Source organism: Lactuca virosa, chromosome 4, assembly GCF_052849685.1.
Source record: "Lactuca virosa cultivar CGN04683 chromosome 4, Lactuca_virosa_CGN04683_v6, whole genome shotgun sequence".
Lineage (NCBI taxonomy): Eukaryota > Viridiplantae > Streptophyta > Magnoliopsida > Asterales > Asteraceae > Lactuca > Lactuca virosa.
In genome coordinates, this window is record NC_136429.1 from 340,190,005 (window position 1) to 340,205,383 (window position 15,379).

At 29.6% G+C, this 15,379-nt stretch overlaps 3 protein-coding genes across 8 annotated transcripts; all 3 read left to right on the forward strand.

Annotated features, from left to right (window-relative positions):
- The first annotated feature begins 545 nt into the window (after positions 1-545).
- GDPD4 (PLC-like phosphodiesterases superfamily protein) lies at positions 546-4,344 on the forward strand. 2 transcript variants are annotated; one of them, XM_079045622.1, is made up of 9 exons: positions 546-867; positions 1,637-1,723; positions 1,913-2,010; positions 2,122-2,182; positions 2,406-2,465; positions 2,809-2,901; positions 2,998-3,087; positions 3,532-3,659; positions 4,024-4,344. In XM_079045622.1, the coding sequence occupies exons 1-9, from the start codon at positions 679-681 to the stop codon at positions 4,190-4,192; spliced, it is 975 nt and encodes a 324-aa protein (XP_078901748.1). In that variant the 5' UTR covers positions 546-678; the 3' UTR covers positions 4,193-4,344. The 2 variants fall into 2 exon arrangements, with proteins under 2 accessions (XP_078901748.1, XP_078901749.1); XM_079045623.1 differs by lacking the exon at positions 546-867 and adding an exon at positions 926-1,147.
- Positions 4,345-4,597: 253 nt separating this feature from the next.
- On the forward strand, positions 4,598-7,644 carry LOC145108594 (protein MRG1-like). Of its 5 annotated transcripts, XM_079045625.1 has the most exons (10): positions 4,725-4,786; positions 5,188-5,205; positions 5,339-5,481; positions 5,602-5,637; positions 5,736-5,776; positions 6,034-6,104; positions 6,246-6,479; positions 6,560-6,859; positions 6,952-7,104; positions 7,235-7,644. In XM_079045625.1, the coding sequence occupies exons 1-6, from the start codon at positions 4,740-4,742 to the stop codon at positions 6,055-6,057; spliced, it is 309 nt and encodes a 102-aa protein (XP_078901751.1). In that variant the 5' UTR covers positions 4,725-4,739; the 3' UTR covers positions 6,058-6,104; positions 6,246-6,479; positions 6,560-6,859; positions 6,952-7,104; positions 7,235-7,644. The 5 variants fall into 5 exon arrangements, with proteins under 5 accessions (XP_078901754.1, XP_078901751.1, XP_078901750.1 ...); XM_079045624.1 differs by having other exon boundaries at positions 6,246-6,859; XM_079045626.1 differs by having other exon boundaries at positions 6,442-6,859.
- LOC145106184 (uncharacterized) lies at positions 6,625-12,201 on the forward strand. Its single transcript, XM_079043203.1, has 10 exons — positions 6,625-6,823; positions 7,235-7,275; positions 9,948-10,212; positions 10,315-10,411; positions 10,487-10,657; positions 10,948-11,011; positions 11,167-11,375; positions 11,478-11,598; positions 11,689-11,916; positions 12,070-12,201. Exons 1-10 carry the CDS (start codon positions 6,625-6,627, stop codon positions 12,199-12,201), a joined length of 1,527 nt encoding a protein of 508 aa, XP_078899329.1.
- The last annotated feature ends 3,178 nt before the right edge of the window (positions 12,202-15,379 follow it).

The following is a 15,379-nucleotide window of genomic DNA, read 5'->3' on the forward strand; positions in this document are numbered from 1 at the left end:
TGGCAAGACTGATTGCGGTAGCCAAAAGAGATACGGTAGCAAAATGGAACTGCGGATCGTTAAGTTTAAGAGGGTCACTTTTTGTTTTAACAAATATACTTGTCTTTATTTGTGTTTTATAATATCCAAATTCCTACTTCCGTTTCTTTCCATTACAACATTTTACTTTCATATTTGTTTTTCAAGGGGTATTGTACTTCAAAATTTCGACATAACAATAACATTCTACTTCCAGTTTTTTTCTCATTAGAGTATTATACTTTGTAAAATCACCCTATTTTACTTGTGAAACATGTTTTCTATGTGAATTGCATTATGTGTTAATCGATTGCTATTCTTTTTATTTTATTGTATTTAAATGTTTTTTTATTCATATGTTATTTATTTGGGCAAATTTGTCAATGTTAAATGTATGATAACAAATTACATATGATATAAAACAAAATAAAATTAATATTATGATATAAAACAAAATAAAATTAATATTTTTTTTATTACTTACTTTAACCTCAAACCAATGTTTAATGATTCCAAAGCATCGCCAAACGCAAAGCAAGTACCCGCTCCCGTTCCCATCTACGTTCCTGTTCCCATTCCCATTCCAATTTCCGTTCAAACTTTCACCGATCGTCGAGACACTATCACAGCAGTGAGCATTGATTGACAGGAGTCGAGTAGATGGCAACAACATCTAAATGGAGAAGACGACGTGGCGGTGGCGCACAGTCGCTCGATCGAAATCTGAGTCGGAGAATCAGAGGATTCCTGTCCAGGAGGTTTATCTTCAGATCCGTTCTCGTATTTCTCGCAGTCATCGCCATCCTCCCCCCTGTTTATTTCCACTTCAAACTTCGACGTATCCATCAGGTTTTGAGTTTTTTTCTTGCATTTTACGGAGCCCTCTTAATACCAATAACATTCTATTTCGCAAATGCTTTCATGATCTTATTCTCTTCTTATTGCATGTGAAAAGTGTAATTTTCGACTCTAATTTGCTCTAAATATGTTATTATTTTGAGTTAACATATTTGCAGCAACCTCAATTACAAGTTTGTCTTTGGTCAGTGCTAATTTAAAATGAAAAATAAAAAGCTTGAAGTTCGTTTTGGAATGGAAGGACTGATATTTTAATTCTCCTAATGTTATGGTAAACGATGCCCCTTTTGTTTCAATTCAACAGGTACTTTGACCTTTTAATATCGACCTGCTAATTCTAGCTTCAGAAACATTATCCTATGTTTAAATTTGTGAGAAACACCAAATAACAAGATAAACATTTTATGCAAGACTAGTTGTGTTGAGCCTGAAAATTCTATTAACAATTTTAAATTGCAAAAGTACTAAGATACCTCTTTCCCAGGCATGGAGTGAGTATATTTTCTGCTACAGACATTAAGCTTCTGAAATATGCCAAACCTGATGTGCATGTTTGTATACATATGATATGAAAGGTGTTATACTTATTAGTTTATAATGTATTTCCTATGCATATATCTTTATATATTTTTTGCATTCATATTTCACACTTGTAATTCTGTTTTACCACTTTTTTAAAGAGTTGATAACTTTGAAGAATGATGATCAAATTTAACAAAAAATGTGCTCATTGGATGGTTGTTTGTCCATGTATTTGCAGGCACAGTTAAAAAAGTGCAGTTGGTTAAATAAACCTCCCCTTGTGTGTGCTCATGGTGGTGATTCCTCAAAGGCCTTTCCTAATACAGTATATATCTAATCTTTGTAAACTACCAAATATTTCATGAGTTCCTTTTCTTTTTGCTACTTGTAAACATGCATATATGTAATATATCTGATCTTAATTTGATTTGATAGGCATGACAGAGTAATAATTAAATTAGGGTAAAGCTGTGTTACTGATGTATGTTTTTTTTTTGTTTTTTTTATTGAACAGATGGATGCTTATCGTATTGCTATTCGTTCTCAAGTAGACTGCATTGAGATTGATGTTTCTCGTTCAGCTGATGGGGTTTTATTTGCTCTTCATGATAGGTAGATGTTTATGTTGCATTGCTTACAAGATGGAATCCATGATTATATTTTTAAATAATTGGTTTGTTTTGTTAATTATTAGTAGAGTTGAGTCTAATATGAAACAGGCAGGGATTTGCAGCGAATTTCTGGGAACACTTCATCCATGGTTGGACACCTGAGTGCAAAGGAGGTGAGGTTTCTTGCAAAATTTTAAAACAATGGAACAAAAAATACAAAATTTTCAGATCATGGAAAGAAAATGAAAGTTGGGTGTTGATAAAAAGTTTGAGGTTCTTAGGTGGAACAAGTGTGAAATTTGGTTACAATTTGATGAAATATATTTATTTTTTCAAGTGTAATAATTACTGGAAGTTTTGCGTTGAATGAGAGTATATTTTAGTTTGTTACTGCAGATAAAAGAGTTGGGTGCCACTCATGAGACAACCATCCCTACAATGGAAGATGCACTAAAGGTACATTCAATTCCATTCTTCCTTTTTGATTAAAAGACCAAAATACCCTCACTATATTTTGTGTATCTATTCGAATAAAAAATAAAATAAAATAAATAGTTCAGTTTTATATACTTACAATAAACGAAAAAAAAACATTTAGATATAAATTATTGAACTTTTACTCCATTAAATGATTCCTTGACAGATTGAGTTCCTCTAAAAAACATTCTGCGAAATGTTATTTCCCTCCAATTACAGAACAGAAGACACTATTGTTTAAACGAAAGTAAATGACAATAAGTTGTTATTATTAAAATTTTAAAGTGTATGCATAATGTTAGCATGTGGTGTTTTGTTTCAGTTTATATCAAGTTCCGTTCAGAAGGTGGTTGTTGATGCCAAAGTTGGGCCTCCATCATATGAGAAGGGGCTTGCAGCCGATATACTTTCTGTTGTAAGCCTATATTTATTTATCTTTGCAAATATTTCTTATAAAACTATATCATATCATATGTGCTAAGTAAGTAACTCAGACAATCTATAATTGCAGCTGAAGAGGACACAATGTAACAACTGCCTTGTATGGGCAAAAAGCGACAATTTAGTGAGAGATGTAAATAAACAGTCACAGGATGTGCCGGTAAGATCCTATATATATATATATATATATATATATATATATATATATATTTTGCCCTGTTTTTGCGACATCTAGTTTATAATATTAAAGTTGATGCTGATTTCCAAACTTACTGATATTTTTTTGTTCTTCTATCCTGAATCAACCACCAAACTCAATGTAATTATAAAATATATATAGGACATAATTTCATCATCGTATTAAATTTTTTGGGTTAAATAGATGTATGTGTAAATTACAGTTTTCGTCTTCATGTTTATTGATTTTTACGGATATGGTCCAATAGTTTGATTTTAACTTGCGTGTTTTTCCAAGGGAACATAGTTTTGTCACACTTGAGTCCTTGACTTTGCTACCATTAAATGCATGTGAAATGATCATTTTGCCCAAGTATATTTTTTTATTGCCTTTTGCATAAGATGATAAGAAATGGGTCCCTTATAGGTGGGGTACATTGTTATGATGAACTTTTCTTCGGGAACAAGAACAAACTTATTGAGGATGAGAGATGCTCAAGTTGTGGGCATTTTCCATGGTCTAGTTGATGAGGCAGTTGTTAAAATCCTGCACAGGTATATATATGTATTCATTCTTTTCTTACATTTTATGTTATGCTTCAATTCAATTCTTGTTTATGCAACCAAGATGTTGTTAGACCAAGTATATTCTTACTACAACATGGTAGCTCCATTTTTTTTCCTCGTTAAAGCGTTGTATTTTGAAAAATCTACCCAATTATAGCACTCTACTTTCATTTTTTATTTTTCCTATTAAGACATTCTACTTTAAAAAATCTACTCAATTGTTGTGAAAGTTGCTTTGTATTTGGATGATATAGAAATAGGCTATAGCAGGGTTGATTTTTTGTAGTACAGCTTTCATAGGAATAGGGTATTTTTTGCAATTTATAACCTGTTTAATGATACAATTTGACAGGAGGAATAAGAAAGTTTATGCATGGACTGTTGATGATGAAGCAGCAATGCATAAAATGTTAAATGAAAATGTGGATGCCATAATCACGAGTCATCCAACTTTGCTTCAAACTTCCATGCGCGATATAAGAAAAAAATGCCTTATTGATGGTTATTCTTTGGGATCATGAGTATTAAACTAGACTAGATACTTAGATATTACCACTTAGTTGTTAATCAGGATATCTTGATCGCGTATTTGTTACTAGTATTTTTTAGGCAAAGAAAGTGGAAGCATTGTCTTGATTGACTTAATACGAAATGAAATTCTTATTTTTTATTATCCAGGTTCGATAAATTTAAAAGACATGTATAAATTCACTAGCATGTCAAACTTTGTATTTTTTTTTTAAACAAGGGTAAATACATTTCAAGTTGAGTTGACACGGTAAATTTTTGTCCTGATATAAACTTTTAGTAAACAATTTGTGTTATATATAGGGCTGTTCATCTCTAAATATTATTAAAAGAGAACCTTAAAATCTAAATTGAAGAAATCAGGACCATTCATTTTATTTCACTCCTGTTTCTCCACCATTGGATATTTTTGATGACATCATCGTCGAATAAACAAGCGCCTCAAATTGCAACAACTCTTACGTTTCATACCCAATTTCATTCCTCACTTTTCTCTGCACACAATCAGCCACCGTCAAAGGCTCTCAAAGCATATATTCTATGTCTCTCATTTATCTCTTGAGTCTGTCAATACGACCTACAAGAAGGTAACTGATCATCCTTTCTAATCTCTGTTTTTGGTTTTCGATCATAGATACACATCGTGGTTTTGAATTTTTTTGGTGTTTTGAGTCTGTCAATACCGATTTCCATCTCTTTTGTTCTAAACCTTAATCCATTCCTTCAATCTATACCAAAAAACGTAACCCTATCGAATCAATCCTATGTGTTATCATCGAATCGATACCAGAAATCGGTACCTCCATCTCTTTTCTGTAAGGACATCTGCGCTCTGTGAAACTGATTCTCCTCCCCCTTTTGAATTCCCTAGATTCGGATGAATGGAAATACTTTGTGCATTACCTTGTAAGTTTGATACAATCTTTTTAGATCAGCTTGTTTTCATATTACAACATTAAGTAATTAACTACTTTCTTTCTGTTTTCAGGATTGGAATAAAAAGTGAGTAAGCTTTTCCTTTTCCTTTTCCTTTTCCATATCTATATTATATCTACTATGCATTTTATTTAGAAATAGTGTGTATAAACTATAAAGTTTGTCTTTTTAACCTTCATAAAGCTCCAATATCTTGATTACAGTTGGGATGAATGGGTTGGAGTTGACAGATTAATGAAGTATACAGAAGAAAACATTTTAAAGCAACAAGCACTTGACAAAAAACACGGTGTACACAAAAACTCAAAAGGAAGATCAACGCAAACTAAACCCAAAATATCAAATGGTAAGTAATTTGACTATTTTACCCCCTTCTTAACAATCTATTTTTATCTGCTATGAATAACAAATAATTTTTTTTTTTTTTTTTTTTTTTTTTTTTTTTTGTGTTTTTTGCATCTTTCAGATGTAAAGGTGGAAAAAGAAGATTTGAAGAGTAGTGGTATATTACTATATTACTATTATTTGAACTCAAATAAATAATTTATTTATACATATATTGAGAAATTTTAACTATCTATTTCTGTGTTACTTACTCAGGGGCAAAAGGGAAAAAGAGAAAGAGTGATTTAAGTATAGAGGTATGTTTATGTTCAAATTCAAACATCTCATATTATATTATAAAATTTTTGTTCCCAAAATAACCCTATGCTTATGGTGTTAGAAAGAGAATGCATCTGTTGAAAAACCTGTAAAGATTCAAATTCCATCAGCTATAAAAAATGCTTATGTTCATGAGTTCAACTTGTGATGATTATAATCTTATCAAACTTACTGATGTGAATTACTCTTCATTAAAAGTTTAACGCTATATCTTCTGTATGGATATGCTCTACAGGCATTTAACGTAACTCTGCATTAGCAACACTTGATGGAATTGATGTGATCGGAAGCAGACTAGCAGATGAGGTGAGTATCTTCCTTTTTTTCCATTTTCCTCCTTTTTAGTGTTAAATGCAAGACCTAGAAATATTTATAATTTATTTGTAGATTCATTTTCTGCTATGACAGCATTGTAGTTCGAAGTAAAAGTGGTGTTTTTGCATGCAGGTGATATCTGTCATAGAATGCAATCCTAATGTTGAAAACATTTCAATTATAGGCCACTCACTTGGTTGCCTAATATCAAGATATGATATTGACAACCTGTACACACAAAATCAATCATACCATTTGACTGGAAACTATAGATCTGTGACATGTAATGGAAAAATTACTGGAATTGAGGCTATTAATTTTATTACAGTTGCCACTCCATACCTTGGTTCAAGAGGACGTAGACAGGTAATAATAATTTTAATAAGCAAGTGGGACAAAATCAGAATCCTGTGAATGATGATTATGGCTGGTTGGATGGGTATCAGTTGCAATCATCAATGAAGGCAGGGGAGGGGTACAACCACTAAATTTCGGGACCCACTATATGAATATGAATGAATCCGTTGCTACTACTTCAAGTTTTCCGTTTCCCGGGAAACAAGTTCAAGTTCAGTTTGAAGGCGCAAGGCAGCAAAACTGGCCGGAAACCGCCACTCTTGGAAGCTCAGACCACCGTGAAACACCTCTTCAACAGCAGTATGTTCCCCTTCCCCGATTGGACCAACAAGGGGGGCAGTCTACATGGAAAGGCAATCAGTTTGTGTGATTTCTCTGAGCAGTGCATGGTATTTTTTTTGACCCTTCTACTTTCAAGTTTTTACATTCTTTACCCGTGTATTTGTATGAACTTTGTTCTTCTGTGTTGTGTTGTGTGAAGGTCATTCGTGATTGTTCTGATGTGGCATTTGATCCTCTTCTTTATCATCATGACATGAAGTTACACACTCCAACTTAAACCAAATCAATTTTCTTAAATTTTATTTTGGAGTGTGGTGGTGCTGGCAATCTCGGCATGCTTGCAGCCAAAAAAGTGAGCATCAACTCTTACTACTATCACTTAAATTGTTAATAGGATTATATGGAAAGGGTAAATGGGTCATTTGGGTTGTTATTATTAATATGTTCTTAAGGTTTTATCTTATTATGGTTATTATTTACAGAGACTGTGAGTGGCTTTCCCAGTGGAGTCGGAAACAACCTGGTACTGTTGAGTTCTACATTTGTGGTTATTTGGGTTGGGGAGGGATGTGGTCCATGTGATGTCAGCATATCCTTATCCATATCTGCCTAAAATCTGTATAAATGTCTCATTTGTGGATTTGGCTTACATCTGGAGATGAAAATGAAAATGAAAAGGGTGGAACATCTCATTGGAAGCATATTATAATAAATCATACATATAAATGTTTGTTATATTCAACTTCTGCCATTCGCTCTAATGCTTCTCAGTATGTTAGAAATAATCTTGGTTTTTTGTTTTTGTTTTTTATTTTCAAGAAATGATACATGAGAGAGGTATGTTTTTGCTTTTGTTTTTGTTGGATTTTGGACAAACTACTACAATTTCACATGATGTTTGTTGTTCGATAAATTTTTATTTGCTTAATATTAAAAGTCGGAAATGTAATTAATCGCTTGACACATTCGTTTGACTATCATAATCATCATTACACATATATTTGTCAATTTCAACTTCGATCACAGTTGTATTCTCGTGTATATTTTTTATTTGTTGAAATATAGTTTAAACTTTTTTAATGAAGTAAACTTATAGGCCATGTTTTTATTGCAATCCACATTCTTACATATTTTTATTGCAATCCACATTCTTACGAAAATTAAAAAAATAAGTTATACACAATATTATTTTAGGTTGGTATAATGGGTGTTATAAACAATTTATTTGTATCTTTTACCCATAATATCAACACACTTGCATTATTTATTTCTTATACAAACATCTTTACATCAAGCATCAATCAACTAAACCAAAAAAAAGATCGAAGGAGCAAAAACCCATTTGGTTTGTTTAAATATAAATGTTAAAATCACATCTCCAATATTAAGTTAAGAATGGTAATGTAAGATAACAAAAATACATTTAGGGTACTATATTTTTACACTATTATTTTGTTGTATGGACATAAATTTATTCAAATGAAGATATACACAGAAAAATACAAAGTAAATACCTTATTTCTTGAATATCTTTTTCCACTATTATTTCCCTTTGCATCAAACAAAATGGAAAATTAACACCAAGAAACTTCACAATATCTTGCAATTTCAATCATGCAAAAAGATTACATCATAACTTTTAAGAATCATATTTAGATAAGCTATTATCATTAAAAAAAATTGGTTCATCAGCTCCATTTATTCCTAAGCTTAGTCAAAAGATTTTGGTTAACATCAATCAAATAATAAATGAAGCGATGACCTAAGAGTGAAGCAAACACTAAAAAGATATGCCTAAATGAAGCTTAGTCAAAAGATTTTGGTTAATATCAATCAAATACTAATTATTTTTTATTGAACATAGTGCGATTAGTTCATAAAAAAAAATACGATACGCAATAAAAAGATATGCCTAAATTTACAGAAAAATAAATTTAAATAGAATAAGTAAATACATTATGTGAATATTGTTATTATCAATCATACGAAGATTTGAGATACAAAGGAAGTTATTGCAGATAAAAAGGAAGACTAATTTTCAAATCATATTCTTAGTTATTATGAAATATTAATTTGAAATAATAACTATCACTATGGAATACCGATTTTCAAGCTAGAAATTGGCGATTTTCCTATTATAAAGGGCAGAAAATTTGCGTTTGATAGTTTATGATTTCTTAAAATATCTAGAAATGCTTATTTTTAGGGATTCATTCAAACACTAATGATAAAAATTACTGGAAATTTATATCTACCAAATTTAAACAAAATAAGGACAATATGGTCATTTCACTTTGTAGAAATATGGGATGTGGAAGCGCCAAGTGGCAAAATGACCACTCTTTTATTAGAATAGGGATAATTATATGCAAACTTTATTTTTTTTTACCTAAAATCATGAAATCTATTTTTGTAATTATATTTCATATTTATTGAAATTTTATATATTTTTTTTGTTATTCTACAATCTTTTCAAATTTATAGTTTTTTATATGGTAATTATTATCTTAAATTAGATATGGTTTTATCTATTTTTGTAATTATATTTGACATGTTATATTGAAATTATTTTCGATATCATACCATACATAAGACATATTTTAAGTATGGAAATGATATTACATTCCAAAATCTTTATGCCATATCAGCATTTACCAAATTTATATCTTCCCTATAAATATAGTCTCTACGATTTTTCATTCCAAATCAAATTTCTCTCTAACTAATTATCTTCTTTCATTGTAGATAATAGTATTCCATGGCAACTAACAATGCAGATCAGGTCGTGTTTGATAAGGTTGCTGAAATCGATGCATCTAAAGAGTCTTGGAACATATGTGTTAAAGTCATCTTGCTTTGGAAGCAGACCTATAGAAACAATCCTAATATGGTCGTGAGCCTAGACATGATTTTAATTGACCAACATGTATTGTTTCTACAAACTTTATTTTTTAGATTGTCAAATTCTTATGTATGTCTGTTGATTTTAGTTCCCGATCCCTTCACTCAATATTATTTTTATATAGCTTTCTTAATTTTAATAATCAATTAAGTATGTCGAATTCTTCTTATTATTAATTGTGTAACGTTTCTACAAACTTTATCATTTAGATTGTCAAATTTTTATGTTATTACTTCAAATTTTATGCATTTTTGTATAAAAAGGGTATTCTAATTTCTTTTTATATGTCACAGAAAAATATGGGATGTTTCTACAGTATTAATTTTATTCCTCTATTTGAATCTCTATTCGATGAAGGAGTTGTTAGGGAGACCAATAACTTTGGTATGGCTAGCAATGAAGGCGAATACATGTTTGTTCCTCACAAACATAAAATCAATTTCTATAAAACCACAAAAGTTCGTGTATCTACTGATTTTGTTGATATGGTAGACCCTTATCATTTTATCTCTTTCCCAGATTTGCTAGCCAGGAACCTTGACACTCGTGTTGCATTTGGTATGTTGTTATTTTATTAGTTTAACTTATTTCTATACTTCAATTTTTAATGTAATACACATTTGTATTATTATTACTAATTTATTACATTTTCTCACATAGATTTTCTTGGTGAAGTTGTGTCAACTGATCCCATGCGAGTCATTGTTGAGCATGGAAGAGAAAAAAGGTTAATGAATCTGGTTGCTCAGGATTTAAGGTACACATCTCTTTTATTATTACACTTTCCCACTTTTATATTTATCTTTCATTAATAACCACCATGCATTTTTAGTGGTACGAAAATTGCAGTTGCTTTGTGGGACAGTTTTGCACTGAAGCTGAATACTTACATTTCACAACATCATAATGAAACTGCTCCAGTTATCATACTGCTACGTTTGGCCAAACTCAAAATTTGGGGTGGTAAGGATTTTTTTCAACAGATTATCATTTCAACTTCAAAGTAATTACTGACAATATTATTTTACTTTTTATTTCCAGGTCAGCCTCAAGTTGGCAATTGTTTGTTTGGATCTAGATTGCATATAAATGATGATATGCCTCACATTTTAGAGTTCAAATCAAAAGTATGTTTTCTTAATAATTATGAATCCTGTAATGTTTTATGTTTTTATATGATGACAAGTGTAATTATTAATTTATTACATTAAACTAGTTATTTACCATACTTTAGAGATGTAACTTACTAAATCTATAATTTTGTTTTTTAACCTCATTTTTTTGTATATGTAGTCTTAATGCTTTGGACATGAATGTTGAGTCTTCTAGCCGTTCATCGCATCTGAACTTAGATACTGTTGTGGCTAATCTAGAGGATTACTACCTCCGTTTTCAAATAAAAAAACATTGATGAGATCCCTGATTTGAACGAGGTTTAGTTAACATTTTTATATAATAATTTATGCTTTCTATTATTGTTTTGATTTTCTATGTACCATTCATATGAAATAGGATTTTAATATGATTCCTTTCAAACAATGTATGAACCAGGAAGTTGGTTTAACCATCATCGCTACTATCATCGATTTTGATATGGATGAAGGCTGGTATTCATTTTATTGCTGTGATTGTTCTAAAAAAGTTACTAAAAATGATGTTGATGTTGATGCTGGCCCTTTTGACTGTGATGGTTGTGGAATAGTCTCAGATGTATATGGAAAGTAAGTAATTATTAGCTCTTCGACTATGCATGCATTTAACTTTTTTCATATATTTCATTGTGTATGTCAAGCTAAATATAAGTATTATGTTATAATTTTTAGGATTAGGATAGTAGTTCGTGTGCAAGATGAAACTGGTTCTTCTTCGTTCGTATTGTTTAAACGTCATGTAAAAGATCTTATTCATCGTGGAAACCAATGGTTGATGGAAAAAATAGCTAAGGTTTGATAATATATCTCCATTATTTAAATAATTGACATATATGATTTTTCTTCATTAACTTTTCAACTATTTCGTTGTAATGTAAATTAGGATCAAGGACGCCAACATATACCTGATGAGTTCAAAATCCTTCTAAATAAGAAGTTTGTCTTCAAAGTTCAGATATCCATGTTCAATTTTCAAAACAACTATCGTGCTTACACTGTGCAGAAGTTGACTGATGATGAAAGGGTTCTTGCTGAGGTTTTTAAACGGTCACCAAATCATGAACACCATATTCTAAATGATAATGGTACTCCTATTAACAAGCCAAATAAGGTGGGGAACTGTCTCACATATATTTCCAAATTCAAACCCTATGCCCTCTTTTCATTATATTTTTATTTCATCTTCATGAATTTGTGCAAATATTTTATGTTTTTTTATATTTTACTTTGGTCGGATTTTTATTGTTTTATGTATTTTCTACAGGATACTACTGATTCTGTGCATGATGACAATCTTGATGTTGTTGATCTTGAAGCTTTAACACCATCATCTAGTACGGGGAAGCGCCCTATAAGTATTGATGCCAACACTGATTCTTTGGAGTGGTCTTCTTAAAAAACCGATGCTATTCCTGCTATCTTGAAGATCCCAAAGTTGGAAAAGTTGGACTAATATGAAGCCAACCAACAACATTTTACATTTCATCTTCAATATGTTTAGAGACATTTTCTTTTTAATCTTTTGTGTCGCACTTTTAATTGTCTGTTTATGGATCTATTGGTTGTTTTTAAAATTTTATTGGGTTGTTATTTGGTCTGAACAAGATGATATTCGTGCTATTTATTACAATTTCAAGTTATTGAACTGTTTTGATTTAATGAATATTTTGTTTCTTTTTCTTTCGTTCATCGTGTATTTTATAAATTTATTATATGTATAATTATATGTAGACTTTATTTTTTACCTAATTTAAACCCAACTAATAATCAATTCCTTTATTTAATTATATACAAAATTTATTTTTACCTAATTCAAAACCTTCTAATATACATCGTTTGCATATGGTAATAGAATAAAATCATGGAGGAAGTATTCAAAATCTATTTTTAGGAACCGCATATATTCCCTCCATAATTAAATGCATAATTATATGCAGACTTTATTTTTTTTATCTAATTTAAACTCAACTAATATTCAATTCGTTTATTTAATTATATACAAAATTTATTTTTTACCTAATTTAAAACCTTCTAATATACATCGTTTACATATGGTAACAGAATAAAATCATGGACTAAGTATTCAAAATCTATTTTTTTATATTGCATTTATTCCCTCCATAATTATATGCATAATTATATGCAGAGTTTATGTTTTACCTAATTTAAACCCAACTAATATCCAATTACTTTATTTAATTATATACAAAATTTATTTTTTACCTAATTTAAAACCTTCTAATATCAAGTTCCCTTATTTAAAGTGTTAGAAATCATCAACATCACTATATATATATATATATATATATATATATATATATATATATATATATATATATATATATATAGAGAGAGAGAGAGAGAGAGAGAGAGAGAGAGAGAGATAACCAAGCACCTAAAACTTATCAAACATATTGAAATGAGTGACATTTCAAATGCTTCGAGAAAGAAAAACCTACAATGTCTGTTACTAATGTTTTACCCAACAACTCTTCCCCAACAACACCACTGTCTGACATCACAAATGGTAAGATTCATATTTAAGCATTATGTTAATATTTGAAGTGCTTAAATGTTTATAATGTTCAATTTATATAACCCATTTATCATTATATTTCATTTTGAGTTTTTGATATACATACTATTGTTCTTTAGTGAATGCATCCTCTTCATACAGTGCTCTAAAAACACCATCACATTCAACAATACAAACAATATCCCACAAAGGTACATTTTCTTATATGTTATGCATCTTTCCTATTACACTTTCATTCATATACTAGGTTATAACCCGTGGAAACCACGGTCAATATATTTAAAATTTTTATATAGATAAAAATTAATAAATGTCAAAAAAAAAACCAAGATATTGTCAATTGTAAGTAATTATAATTAATTTGTTAAGAAAAATAAACATAATATTTGGATATGATATTGTATTTTCAAATTTTGAATTGAATTTTGATTTGTTACCAAAAAAGAAATAATAAAAATCATAGAAAAATTCCACGTGTCAAAGAGACATTCTAATAAACTGACACGTGTCAGTTTTAGGTTTTATTTATTAGAAGATGTAAATTTCCTTATCTATTGTACTATTAATATTTTTGAAATATATCTCCCCCGTTTATGATACGAATTTTAATTTCAGAAAATAATTTTTTCATACCACCTAATTGTCGAGTTAGTCGAAACCTTACCGAATTACCTTCGGCCGCCCCGTCTCATAACATCATACACCCGAATGTTCAATCCACATTTATTTCCTCAAGGTCGCCACTTTCACAGCTAACCAGTCAAGGTAAAGTATTCTTAATTTCTTTTATATTATATTTACATCCACTTCATAAATCATATAAAATCAATTTTAACTTCCCAATATATAAACTTTTATCATTTAATTTTTAATACATATATGTCTATAATATTTAATTTGTATAACTAATTTTTTCCTTTAATATATTATTTAATTTAATGTTTCATATATACTATTCCTCTTTAGTTCATTCATCATCTTCATCAAATGCTCTAAACCACAATTGTAATTGTAGCAACTCTTCCTTATTGATCATCTACTCTGAAAATGAAGATTTCCTTCATAATTTTGATTTCAATAGTATTGCTGATCTCCAACAAGTACATCAGGTTTATATACATCACTTTCATTTACAATATATAAATTATGTGAAATTGGTTTTGTATTATTTATATCTTATTCCTTGATTATTATTATTTTATACTAAAATTTACTTCCATTAACATTTTTTAGGAAAAAACTTTAATTGTGGTCGGTACGATTAAGCAAGTATGTGCTGAAGGGGAATGATACTGTTTTACTTGTACTAGATGTCAACAGAAAGTCGTAAAATAAATTTTAATCCATGATGATCAGTTTCAAGATAAAGAAGTTTTTTATTGTAACACTTCAAGCTGCATGAACAAAGTCATTTCTATTGTTCCCAGGTTTTGAAACTTATTTTATAAATATTATTATATTGTTCTATTAAATTATATAAATTTATATTACTAAATCAGTTTACATCAATGCTTTCAGTTTGAAAATCACCATTATAGTTGAAGATATTACCAGTTCGGTGTCACTTACTTTATATGATTTTGACGCAAATAAGCTTATAAAAAAAACGCACAAGAGTTGGTTCATCAGTTTTATGAGGTTATACATATTAACTTCATTTACATAAAACAAATTTATTATTTTGTATATCTATTTTTATAAACGTTCTTTTTTTAGGATGATAATAACGAAATTTATCCATCTGCTCTGAATATACTATTGGAAAAAAAGATGGCGTTCAAAATTCAAATTACACATGACAATTTGAAGAACAAAACAGAAGGTTATGCTATCTCAAGGATCACGTCTAACAATACAATCATTGATGAATTGGAAAAAATATTGAAAATGGATCGGGTAAAATTATTTACCGTCAATACTACAAACAGTATACTTATTATCATTTCAATTCATATGTCATGAAAGATTAAATTTAAGTTTTTCTAATATTATTATCTTATTATTTCTTTCTTTTGCAGTTATCGTTATTGACTTCTGA

Coding starts and splice junctions, on each gene's coding strand:
- GDPD4 (XM_079045622.1), top strand. CDS start 679: ATGGCAACAACATCTAAATGGAGAAGACGACGTGGCGGTGGCGCACAG. Junction 2,183..2,405: donor GACACCTGAGTGCAAAGGAG/GTGAGGTTTCTT, acceptor TTGTTACTGCAG/ATAAAAGAGTTGGGTGCCAC. Junction 2,466..2,808: donor CAATGGAAGATGCACTAAAG/GTACATTCAATT, acceptor GTTTTGTTTCAG/TTTATATCAAGTTCCGTTCA.
- LOC145108594 (XM_079045624.1), top strand. CDS start 4,740: ATGTCTCTCATTTATCTCTTGAGTCTGTCAATACGACCTACAAGAAG. Junction 5,482..5,601: donor TAAACCCAAAATATCAAATG/GTAAGTAATTTG, acceptor TGCATCTTTCAG/ATGTAAAGGTGGAAAAAGAA. Junction 5,777..6,033: donor AGAGTGATTTAAGTATAGAG/GTATGTTTATGT, acceptor TATGCTCTACAG/GCATTTAACGTAACTCTGCA.
- LOC145106184 (XM_079043203.1), top strand. CDS start 6,625: ATGAATGAATCCGTTGCTACTACTTCAAGTTTTCCGTTTCCCGGGAAA. Junction 11,599..11,688: donor TGATGGAAAAAATAGCTAAG/GTTTGATAATAT, acceptor AATGTAAATTAG/GATCAAGGACGCCAACATAT. Junction 11,917..12,069: donor CTATTAACAAGCCAAATAAG/GTGGGGAACTGT, acceptor TATTTTCTACAG/GATACTACTGATTCTGTGCA.